This window comes from Malaclemys terrapin, chromosome 2, assembly GCF_027887155.1.
Source record: "Malaclemys terrapin pileata isolate rMalTer1 chromosome 2, rMalTer1.hap1, whole genome shotgun sequence".
NCBI classification, from domain to species: Eukaryota; Metazoa; Chordata; order Testudines; family Emydidae; genus Malaclemys; species Malaclemys terrapin.
In genome coordinates, this window is record NC_071506.1 from 223,442,235 (window position 1) to 223,454,951 (window position 12,717).

Here is a 12,717-nt window from a genome sequence, read left to right on the forward strand (position 1 = left end):
TGAGAAGGAGCACTTAGGTTGAAAACATTGGGGACGATTTTTCAAAAAAGCCTTATTGAGCTGAGGGTGATGTCAAATCAGAGTGATGGGAGGAATAATGGATTAACTTTCCTTTCCTCATAAACCTGCCTGCCTCAGTAGGTACTGTTGGGCTGGCATTGCAGCACATTCATACAGAAATAAGAGGGGGGGGGCGGTGAAGAGGCAGAAAATAACTATAGAACTGACTCTTCTGCACTACTTAAAATCCTAGATGTAGTTTGTGGGATTGGAATGGTAGGTGGGGAGATTGATTCCATAGATCCACTGCTGGGGGAAGAAAGTGTTAAAATTCCAGATTCTGCCACTCGATCATAGTGAGTAGCACCTCGCTCTGCAAACAGCTCCTTGCAGTCAGTCAGCGGGACTGCACATGTTGTAATGCAGCAGCAGTACTATGCATTGTAAAAGTGGCAAAATCTTGGTCCTTAATTGGCAAGTATATTTAGAGCCAAAAGGAAAACCTTTATAGTTCAATTAAATTTAAAAAGTACAAAATTTACTTGTCACTTTTTTTTATCCCAAGGTGAGAAAACTGACATTGATCATGGAGAAAACTGACTTTCTTGCCATTTTCTGATGTGGCTTCTCTGGAAGCAGCACCTCCATCCTGCCAGATGGAGGATGCTTACTCTTTTTCTCCTGTTTTTCCTAAACCCTGTTTTCTCCTCCTCCTCCATCTTCATTCACTCCATTTCCCATTGCGATGACATGACTTCATTCTTCTAAATTTGTGGCTTCTTGTTGCAAACCAGGAGGATACACTATTATACACAATTATTTAAGCAATTATGTAGCTTAATATACATTTATTCTGATTCTTTTTACATTTATTATGTTAGAAAATGGTGCATGATGAATTTCTTTGATTGTTTAACTTGTAATTTGTGTAAACGTTATTTGGATGGAAATTCAAAGTCAATCAAAAAGGCACAAACAGAATTCAAATATTTATTAATAAAAGTACCTTAAATATGCTGCATACATAAACTTTTTTCTTATCAATGTTTTTTTTTAAACTGATTTATTAAAATAAGGAAAGTATGATCTGTAGTTAATGAATTGGATGGCGGGAGCTTGAGGGCTGGATAACAATGTCTGATGGGCTGGAAGCAGCCCACGGGCTGTAGTTTGCCCACCCCTGAGCTATAATATTGACATACATTATGCTAGTTCCCCTAAAGATGATAACATTGTTAATTACTTCACTGCTGCTCCCCTCAGTGGAAACAATGTAATAAGCTCCGTGAGTTCTTCAGCAACCTTTTGCAGTAGACTAGAAAATGTGTGGCAGTTTCATTTAAATTTAAAAGTAGAGTGTTTTTTTTTTTTTTTAAATGAAATATGCCTTGGAACTCCAATCGTGGACCTTGTGCTTAGCACTGTACAAGCACAGAACTCCCTCTGCAGATGCCTTGAAAGTTCCATCTCTCTCTTCCCCAGCCCCTCAAACCACCAAAGGAGTAGCATGGTCTACTGTACTGATTTTTTTTTTTTTATTTTAAAAATAATTAAATAACTCTACCACACTTTCCAGTATGCTGCTCCAACGGTACTGTAGAATTTAGGGTTAGCTGTCCGTGGAATACACTGGCTTGGCTGTATTGCACCATACAAAGTTGAATCAGTAGGGTTTGAAGAGTGAAATTGCATCCTGCATGGTCACTCAGGTTGCCTTTTTGCTAGTTTCCATTCCCCAAGACTGGGCTTGCTGAATAACATTGTCTTCCTCGTTAAATCCATAAAAGGAAATAACTCGTAATTAGGCAGTGTATTCACTAAATGGTTGACTGACTGACTTTAAGTGGTGTGTTTTTCATGTTACGGTGAAAGTGTAAAGTTTAACTTCAACACATTACTTTCAGTTCCATCTTTTTAATTTGCCTCACATTCTAAGCTTTACAATATAGTCTTGGTGCTACTGAACTGCATAACTGGGATGTTCTTGCACATTGCTAAGAAGTGAAAAAGTTTAAGGAACCATCTACCTACCTGCTTCTTGTACCGTGTTAAGGTTCCTTCCCCACTTTGAACTTTAGGGTACAGATGTGGGGACCCGCATGAAAGCCCCCTAAGCTTATTTACCAGCTTAAGTTTACAGTAAGCTGCCACAACCAAGTGTGTTTTAAATTTTAGGGGAGAGCCACTTGAAACTTCGCTTTTCCCCAAAGATTTCCCAAATTTTTAAGCCCTCCCTTTTTTGGGCAGATTTGAGACTAATTTCTCCCCCTCCCAAGTCCTTACACTCCTCTTTTGTGTAGGCTTGAGAGTATACCCTCACCAATTAGTCCTGGTGAACACAGATTTAAAACCCTTGGATTTTAAAACAATGAAAAATTAATTAGGTTTTTAAAAGAAGAATTTTAATTAAAGAAAGGTAAATATTATTTTTGTAAAATTAGGATGGAAAATTACTCTGTAAAGTTATCAGATTTAAAAAGTCCAGAGGAATTCCCTCTAGCCTTAAGTTTAAAGTTACAGCAAACAGAGGTAAACCCTTTAGCAAAAGGAACATTTACAAGCTGAGAAAACAAAGATAAACTAACACGCCTTGCCTGGCTGTTACTTACAAGTTTGAAATATGAGAGACTTGTTTAGAAAGATTTGGAGAGCATGGATTGATGTCTGGCTCCTTTTAGTTCCAAGAGCAACCTCCCCCCCCCCCCCCAAATAATGAGCACACAAACAAAAGCCTCCACCCCACCAAGATTTGAAAGTATTTTGTCCCCTTATTGGTTCTTTGGGTTAGGTGTTAGCCAGGTTACCTGAGCTTCTTAATGCTTTACAGGTAAAAGGCTTTTGGTGTTTTTGGCCAGGAGAGATTTTATAGTATTGTACACAGGAGGGTTGTTACCCTTTCCTTTATAGTTATGACACCCCCCCCCCCATTACAGATAGTGTTGGACAGTCAGTTTTACACTGGCTGTGATTTTTTTCCTGGAGCTTTAGGAGAAAACACACTCATGCTCAATCTAACTGGCCATTAGATTGACTCGAGCTAGAACAGACAGGTAACTATGAACATCACTGGCAGGACTGTGTGTGCGTGACTGAAAAGCATATGCTAACTGTTGTATTTTCAATAAATGCTGCGTATTTACCTTCCTCTATAAAGATCCTGTGTGCTTTGTATGAGCATAACACAGAGTGCAGAGAACTCCCAGGGTAAGCTAGAAAGATTTATGAAGGCCTGCAAAGGGCAAGAGTCTCTTATAAGTTGTAAGGAGCTGAAGACACCCAGTATTTAAATACTTAAGCTCTTTGGTGTAGAGACCATCTTTTTCTTATGTGTGCAAGGTGCCAAGCGCAATCCCCGATCTGCACCTACAGGCGCTACTGTGATATAAATTAATCATTCTACTACTTCCTTGTGGTGTTTCTGACGTCAGTCATTGGAGGAGAAGGGAGCAATTCATAGGTAAGAGAAAGTTTTCAACTGTTATTTTTATAGTGTATTTGTAGTTGTCAAGCCTACACGCTGAGGATTTGGGGATTTTATCTGTACAGCACTGTACCAGGGCACTAGGTCCTGGAAGTGCAGGTGTGGCCCAGCACAGCTGGGGATTCTGAGGGATGTAGTCCACCTGGACTAACTGAAGTGTCCTGGAATCATGTAAGCAAGGCAGACAATAAAAGTCAAGCCCAGTTGCCCAGTCTGGAAGAGGGCCTGTGTGAGAAGCAGGGGCTGCTTGAAAGCCTCTCTCTGGGGAAGCTTGGAGAAGAGCTGTTACTTCCCTCATGGCAGAGCCCAGGGAAATAGCTGAAGAGAAGCTGGGCCAAGAACTAAATCCTGTGACCAAAGAGGAAAAAGAGCTGCATGAGCTCACTGAGGGTCCAATAAACAGAGTGCGCCCAAACAGGGCTGGGGCAAGAAGCTGGTAAGCAAGCCAGGGACAGCCTGGAGATCATGTGAACCCTTGTAGCTGAGCAGTGAACCAGCTGCCTGGAACTCTCGCATTAAGCGATGGGCCCAGGACTTAGGGGAGAGACTTGAGAAACCCAGCTATGTAAAGGGTGGGGTCCATTTTGAATGGTATTTGAAGACCCAGAAGGAAGATCTTATATGTTACTAAGATTTGTGGCATGCTGTTATATACAAAGGGGAAACTGAGGCAGTGGTACATCTAAAAAGATTAAGCAGAGGCAGCAACCCTCTTACAAGCATGTAGTGTATCTCAGGAGCCCCATTACAACAGGTTACCCTCCCCTTCTCCCCCCAGTATCCCTTGGAATTAAAATCAGTGTTACTTCACAGAGACATCACAGAAGAAACAAAACATAAGGAAGTGCAAACATTTCAGCCCTCTGTCTCTGTTTTACTGAAAAGTTAATATACATGTAAAGATATAAATATTTACACAACCTGTTACATTTAGGGCCCCTTCCACATTGGGGCTGGAGCCATGTTAGAAGCTGCAGTTTAAAATAGCAAGATATACTGCTTCTTTGCACAGACCCGCTGTAAATATAGACAAGGCTTAAGAGACCAAAGTAAACCAATGATAATTCCAGTTGTGTTCAGAGATCATGCAGCAACAGAACTGCTCTCCAACGTAAAAGAAGTTGGAGCATTTATTTGCCTTAGCTCTAAATTGATTTTCTTGTATTGCAGATTTATGACAAATGAACCTTTACTGTCACATACATCTCTGCTAAGAACAGAATGACCTCAGAATGTTTCCTCTTGCTCTTCTTTCCAGTTTTAGCCCTGGAGAAAATCACGCACAAGAAAACTGATGCTTTTGCTTGGATTTTTGTAGCTGCTTCAATTCAAGTTTTTCTTCACTATTTTAAGTCATTCATTTAAAGATCCAGGGGCGGCTCTAGCTTTTTTGCCGCCCCAAGCACGCCAGGCAGGCCGCCTTCGGTGGCACGTCTGCGGGAGGTCCCTGGTCCCGTGGATTCGGTGGCATGTCTGTGGGAGGTCTGCCAGTCCCGCGGATTTGGCGTAACTGCCGCCGAATCTGTGGGACCGGAGGACCTCCCGCAGGCATGCCGCTGCAGGCTGCCTGACTGCCGGCCTCACAGGGACTGGCAGGGCACCCCCCGCGGCTTGCCACCCCAGGCACGTGCTTGGAGCGCTGGTGCCTGGAGCCGCCGCTGTAAAGACCGTAATATATTTGTTTTAAGTACATGTACTTCAATGTTCTTGTGACCTTCCTGCAAGGCAGACACCAATAAAAAAGTCCTACTAATCATAACACACAGGAAGTCCTCAGAATTTAAGAACATTTAAGCACACTTCAAATTTTTCCAATGTGAAATAAGTTCATAGATCAGGGGTGGGCAAACTTTTTGGCCTGAGGGCTGCATCGGGTTTCGTAAATTGTATGGAGGGCCGGTTAAGGGAGGGGGTCATGGGCCGGCCCCTACCTCCTATCTGACCCACCCCCCGGATTCCTGCTCCATCCAACCCCCCGCACCCCGTTCCCTGACAGCCCCTCTGGGACCCCTGCCCCATCCACACACCCCTGCTCCCTGTCCCCGAACCTCCGCTGCCCCATCCAACCTCTCCTTTCATTCCTGACGCCCCCCACCCCGGTCCCCTGTCCCATCCAACCACCCCTTTTCCCTGTCCCCTGACTGGCCCCGGAATCCCAGCTGCTGTCCCTGACTGCCCCCTGCTGCCCCATCCAACCCCCCCCTCCTTCCTGACTGCCCCCTGGGGACCCATGCTCCCATTCAACCCCCTGTTTCCCACACGATCCCTATCCACACCCCTGCCCCCGACCACCACCCCAAACTCCCCTGCCCTCTATCCAACCCCCCCTGCTCCCTTACCATGCTGCCTGGAGCACCGGTGGATGGCAGCGCTACAGCCGCGTCGCCCAGCTGGAGCTGGGCCACACCGCCACTGCCACCACCACGCAGCACAGAGCACCGGGTCAGGCCAGGCTCTGCAGCTGCGCTGCCCCAGGAGCTCATAGCCCCGACGCCCAGAGCATTGCGCCAGCAGCGGAGCAAGCAAGCTGAGGCTGCGAGCGAGGGGGACAGCAGGGGAGGGGCCGGGGGCTAGCCTCCTGGGCCAGGAGCTCGGGGGCCGGGCAGGACGGTCCCGCAGGCTGGATGTGGCCCGCAAGCCATAGTTTGCCCACCCCTGTCATAAAGCCTAGTGAAAAATCTCTTATACAAGGAGAAAAATCATCAGTATCCCTTACAATTGGTTTAACATTTACTGCACTCCACTCTACGGAAAAGAGGCATTTAAAAATGCCTGTGATTGAGAAAGCTTCCAGTGTTCATCAAGCTCTCAGAACGCCATGTTTAAGTTTGAAGTGCCAAAGGGTACCACGTCTTCCTACCCAAGTTACTTCCAGTGCTTGCGATGATCTTGCTGACCCCCTATGATAATGCAGCTCTGTTTTCGAAAGAGAATGCCAGATGGACGTTTTACGTGTTAGGGGATTTAGGGTGTGGCTACACTTGCAGCTGTACAGTGCTGTGAGTTAAACCTGTCTTCGTACAGCGGAGTAGGGTAAGCGCTGCAGTCTGTCCACACTGACAGCCGCCAGCGCACTGTCGTGGCCACATTTGCAGCGGCATTGGGAGTGGTGCATTATGGGCAGCTATCCCACAGCTATCCCCCAGAGCACCTCTTCCCATTCTGGCGTTGTGGGAAGAGGGTGGGGGAGGTGCAGGGCATTCTGGGTCCTGTCCCAACGCTGTGTGATGCATCTCTTCGCATCCCAATAATCCCTGTGTTTCCGTCCACATTTGGCACCATCTTTCAACGCCATCTTTTAAAGGTTTCTGTGCAGTGCGGTCTGTGTTCCGTTTTGGTCTGCGGGAAATGGAGCCCAAAATGCTGAGGAGAATGCCGATGAGTCTCGCCAGCATGTCACGTTTCCAGAGGGAAAAAAACTCCAAAGTTCAAGATACTAAAGAGCAAAACTTGTACTCTGTAGTTTGGGCTGCTCTCTGGTTTAAGAATAATATTACTGATGTCGGATCTCGCCTCTTAAGAATATTTGTGACAGCTTTCCTGTTTCCCCTCAGTAGTGCAAGTTGTCTGCTTTGTGCTTGTAAGACAGCAGCAACTCTCTATACTTCTGCTTTATTGCTGTGGAAGTGAGAACAACTTAAAGAAGTGAAAGTGCTTTGTTCTGCATTAGATAATGGGTGCTTAGAGGATTCCTAATACATGTGTTAAGATGGGGATAAAACTATATGACATGACAACCCATTAAGCAAAACAAAGTGATTGCAGCAGCAAATTCCTTTTTGTGTCTGACTTGTGGTACGCTTTCTTTTCTAGGGGGATTAAATGACAAAATGAGGAAGGTGACTGTTCTGCTGACTTTGCTGAGCCTGAGTCTGACCTTCAAGCTAGGTTGTGCTCATAAACAATGGAGTGTCTTTCGCAACATGTTTAAAAGAATCCTGTGTTCCACACCATCAAGAGGAGACCCAGGGCAGCCACTCTTCCTTACCCCTTATATTGAAAGTGGGAGAATTGAGGAAGGTAAGAAGACGTTTACAAGTTACCTGCCTAGAAAACCTACCTCTTTCTAAACTTTCTGTAGAACCTTACTAACTTGCACTAATGACTGGGAACAGCTGTTGATTACTGAAGCTTGGAAGCTATAGGGTATGTCTACACAAAGACAAATAAACCTGTGGCTGGCCCAGGTCAGCTGACTCGGGCTCCGGGTATGAAAAATTGCAGTGTAGCTGTTTGGGCTTGGGCTGGCACCTGAGCTCTGTGAGGGTGGAGGGTCCCAGAGTTCAGGGTACAGCCTGAGCCTGAATTTCTACACAGCAAATTTTAGTCTGGCAGCCTGAGCCCAAGTCAGCTGACCGGGGTTAGCTGCAGCTGTGCTGCGGGGCTTTTATCCCCGTGTAGACATTGAACAATAAGGAGATCGTGCAGCATAATGAACTGTTCACTTGGCAAGTGCAGATTTAGTTAGCCGTGATGCTACATAAAATACTACTAAACATAATGTAAAATAGTCTTTTAAAAGAATTGAGGTATTAGAAACTTGAGGCCTAACTATAGCCCTCTGCTATGAAAGTGGCTTGAGAAGTACAGAGATAGAAGAATAAGAATTTTGATGAGTAAAATCTTACTAGTTAAAGCGCAATCTCATTTTAACACCTCTAAAATTGTTCAATTAAATTGGTACAAATGTGGCAAATGACATGGATGTAGGAGCTGACTAAGCTGATGTTCAGATGTTGCATCTCATACAAGAAAAGTTGCATCCTAGAGAGGGCCTGATTGATGAGAGAAACTCCATTGCTTTTCTTGTATCTGTTTTACTTGTTGCTTTTTAGTAAGGGGATCAGTGTTCTTCCCCTTCAGATAGAGCCCTGACTGCTGTACGGGTGTGTTTGTAGTAAATGTAGAATTGAGATATATGTAAATTCTAAGTTCAGGCTCATCTCTAGACATGGCACACAGAATCTGAACCATCCCAGTCTTTGGGAAATTTCAGTTTTGGAGCTTTGCATCTTAGAATCCCACTAATATACTTAACGCTGAGGAAGAGGGAGGCATTTCTGTATTCAGGCTATGAAAATTTTGAGAACCAGAAGCGCTTTTGGATATTGCCTCTCATTCACAACTGAGGTCTTCAGAGTGATTAAGTCCCATTCCAGATCCCATGGAGAAAGGGTAGGCTCCAGGAAGTATGGCTGCTTGAGGAGTAGTATTTGCTATGGGAGGGGAGTGGGTAGTGGGTTGTTCCCTCCCTGTTCTCTTCTTCTCTGGTCAGTAAGGGACCTGCATGTCCCTGGGTTTATTCCTTGTAATGACAGACATGTTAACTTGAATACCCCTGTGATGGGTTGGATCACAGAAACCCCCTTGGGAGCTGCCACCCGATGTGCAAAGACTACCCCTGCTTCTGTTTTCCCTGCCAGCTCAGGACTCCAGCACCCTGTCTTGCTGAGCCAGACACTCCCGTCTGGCTCCAGACACAGACCCAGGGTCTGAATCACTTGTCCCAAAGCTGCAAGTTTACCTGAAAACAGCTCACAATAGTGTGCTTGTCTTTAGCACTCAGATGCCCAACTCCCAATGGGGTCTAAACCCAAATAAATCCATTTTACCCTGTATAAAGCTTATGCAGGGCAAACTCATTAATTATTCGCCCTCTATAACACTGATAGAGAGATATGCACAGTTGTTTGCTCCCCCAGGTATTAATACATACTCTGAGTAAATTACTAAATAAAAAGTGATTTTATTAAATACAGACAGTAGGATTTAAGTGGTTCCAAGTACTAACAGACAAAACAAAGTAAGTCACCAAGCAAAATAAAATAAAATGCGCATATCTATGCCTAATCAAGATGAATACAGATAATCTCACCCTCAGAGATGCTTCTGTAAGATTTTTCTCAGACTGGACACCTTCCAGGCCTGGGCACAATTCTTTCCCCTGGTACAGCTCTTGTTGCAGTTCACGTGATAGCTAGGGGATTCTTCATGATGACTCCTCTCTCTCCTTGTTCTCTTTCACCCCTTTATATGTCTTCTGCATAAGGCGGGAACCCTTTGTCCCTCTGGGTTTCCGCCCCCCCTCACTGGAAAAGCACCAGGTTAAAGATGGATTCCAGTTCAGGTGACATGATCACATGTCACTGCAAGACTTCATTACTCACTTGCCAGCACACCCATATACAGGAAGACTCACAGGTAAATACAGTCATCTGCAGACAATGGGAGTCATCAAGATTCCAAACCATTCTTAATGGCCCACACTTTACATAATTACAATAGGCCCTCAGAGTTATGTTTTATATTTCTAGTTTTAGATACAAGAGTGGCACATTTCTACAAATAGGATGATCACACTCAGTAGATTATGAGCTTTGTAATACCTTACAAGAGACCTTTTGCATGAAGCATATCCCAGTTACATTATATTCATTTTTATTTTTTATAAAACCATATAGACTGCACAACGTCACAACCCCTCTCTTTATTAATGCTTGTTTCAATCTTTTTTGTCTCTCTCTAGGAAGGCAGTTAAGTTTGGTTGGGCCTCTCCAAGGAGTAAATGTGAAGAGTTACTCTGGCTATCTCACAGTGAACAAGACTCACAACAGCAATCTCTTCTTCTGGTTCTTCCCTGCTGAGGTAAACGTACTATTGAGATGAAATACTCCTGTGCCATTTAACCCCCCCGCCCCACTTGATGGCATTGCTTAGTGTATTTACAACAGAAAGCTGACTACAGAATAGCAGTACTTTACCTTGAAAGCTAGGCATAACACAAGCCAAACATGAACATCTATTTAATAAGGGTGAACATCTATTTAATGGTAGCCAGACAACACAATAAATTCCTCTTGAAAGGATTGCTTGTACTTTACCTCCTTCTTTTCCCCAGCCACAACATTCTAGGTGGCTGCAGGTTGGCTTGAAATGGCTGTAGACTGATTTGAGAAGTCCAAAATTGATCTCAGATCAGTGTGCTGTGTGTGTGTGTGTGTGTGTGTGTGTGTTTGGTTGTGTGTATTAAACTTGTGTAAAGTTGCTGTAATGTAGGGAAGCTTTGTCTAGAGGGGTTTTCCTAAGCAACTTTTGATAGAAACAGGCAACAGTGAGAATTAAATGGTTATCATTTTTGTTATTGCTAATTCATTTCTTGCATCTTTACCCACACTGTGCTATTCTCGTCCTTGTCCTTGATCTCCCTAGCCTTCTTGTTTGTAACCTTCTGCCTCTTCCTTATTATGTCTCCTGTATAGATTGGACTTTTGTCAATCTGTTCCTTAGCTGAGAATTATCCCAAGCTCTAATTATGCCCATTTCATCATGTATAGGATAGAAAGCTTGTCATCGTAACTTTGTTCTCAAAAATAAATCTTGGATGACTTTTTTTTTAAAAACGGGGAAAACCAGTGTAACTTTCTAATCTTGGCGTTCAGTATTGCTCTAACTATTAGATTGCAGGGGGATTCATTTAATATTCTGAAATTACTAGAGAATGTAGGGGAAGCTGTATTGAAATATAGTATTGAACCTTAGAGAGCTGATATTTTCCAGACTGTTAGCAAAATAAATCCATTGTGAGGATGTATGATGTGTGCAATCTCCAACAGGTATATATAGTTCATTAATAAAAAAAAAAATAAAAAAAAAAACCCTAAAATCAGCTAGCCCAGCTCTATCACGCTATATTTTTCTTCTCTGAGAGGATACTGATGTGCTGTACCAGCTTGTATAATGGCATTTTAAATTATGCCTCTGTCTAAAGGGGGAAGTGGCTTTGAGACATAAGGCAAGGTGATAGCCCCAAGATTAGTTAAGTATCTCAGAGCATGGACCTGTGATAGTTAGTGGTAGTTGTAGGGATTTGACTGATTTCAGAAAGTTTGCTTATCCACACTTTTGTCGCTGTTGAAAAGAAGTTAGTGTCTACAACTACTTAGAATCTTCCATTTTAGATAGCTATTTATTTGTCTAATCACTAGGCTCCATGCGTTGATGTAACTGACTAGTCTGACTCTTGCATATTATGTTTGGCCTTGTGCACTTTGGCTGTTTTGCTCTAGCTGCCCTTGTTGTGTTATATAGCTGGGTCTTCACAAAATAATATCTAGCTGTTTTGACTTTTTCAGGTGGTTGATCAGACATCTGGTCTCTGTCTCAGGAGTTTACGTAAATAAAACTTACTTAGAGAGCTATACTCCTTAGGTACAGGGGTGCCAAGTAGTGTGTATTAAGATCTTTCCTGTCATCAAGAAAGCATTGTTAAGAGGTTGAGGTATCAGAGGATTGTCCTGTTGAAACAAGGAAAACATTCTGCTACAGAGGATGTGAAGGAACTGAGGGAAGAATTAATAGAATAGTTGACTTCACTAAAGTTAGGAAAAGTGGTATCTAAATGCTTTGCCTTACATATTTATAAACTTCGCTTTTCAGGTGTTACCTGTTCTCTTCATTCCCAAATTCAAAATCTTCAGCGAACTATTCTTCCTTTGGCATTTCCCTTTCTCTTATCTTTCCCCACCCTTTACTTAAGTTAATTTCTTTCTGTGCCAACCAATAGTCCCTGTTCTGTTGTTGGACCTCACTAAGACTTAAACACCTGCCAGTTTTATTCACCTCTTGGGTATTTAATAAGCAATTAAATGGGCCAGTTATGCCAACACCTCTAAAATGCCTACTATTCCACTGTGAAGGAGTAATAATATGTGAAGTGTGGAAAGAATGTTATCTCTCAAAATTACTAAACGTCATTCAAGTCTTGTAAGGCTTCTCACCACCACCAAGAGAAACCTCTTTCCTAAAGAGGTAACATAGAATGTGGCTGAAAAAAGCTAAAAAGTTCATTCTTGGATCAGCATGATAACATGAGGGGTATTTGGTCTAATGCAAGTCAGTTAATCTTAAATTGGCAAATTTTGCTTTCTGGTTTTTTTTTTTTTGTACATATGATTCTTCAAAAGGATGTGGGGGAAGGTGCAAAGAGACTCTGGAATAGAATGGGCTGCACCTCTGCGAAAGAAAGTTCCAGCATATATTGTTGCACAATCAACACCCACCCATTGGGTGAAATCCTGACCCAGTTGGAGTTAATAGGAGTTTTGACATGGTCTTTGGTGGGGCTAAGATTTTGCCCAAAGCCTTCAGGGAAATCAGCTTTTCCCATACTAACTTTCTGATTTTAGAGGCACTGTCCAGTTATACAAACCAGGGGCCAAATCCTCAGATGATGTACA

The 12,717-nt window shown here is 43.3% G+C and overlaps 1 protein-coding gene across 5 annotated transcripts in view; it reads left to right on the forward strand.

Annotated features, from left to right (window-relative positions):
• The window catches only part of CPVL (carboxypeptidase vitellogenic like), an 85,887-nt gene that overhangs the window by 11,034 nt on the left and 62,136 nt on the right, over nucleotides 1-12,717 (forward strand). For 3 of the 5 annotated variants that reach the window (XM_054020065.1, XM_054020064.1, XM_054020066.1), the window contains 2 exons: nucleotides 7,295-7,501; nucleotides 10,008-10,126. In XM_054020065.1, coding sequence (XP_053876040.1) covers nucleotides 7,312-7,501; nucleotides 10,008-10,126 — 309 coding nt within the window. In that variant the 5' untranslated portion in view covers nucleotides 7,295-7,311. Of the gene's footprint in view, nucleotides 1-3,336; nucleotides 3,458-6,814; nucleotides 7,062-7,294; nucleotides 7,502-10,007; nucleotides 10,127-12,717 lie in introns of those variants that run through there. The other 2 variants (XM_054020067.1, XM_054020063.1) reach the window with 2 other exon arrangements.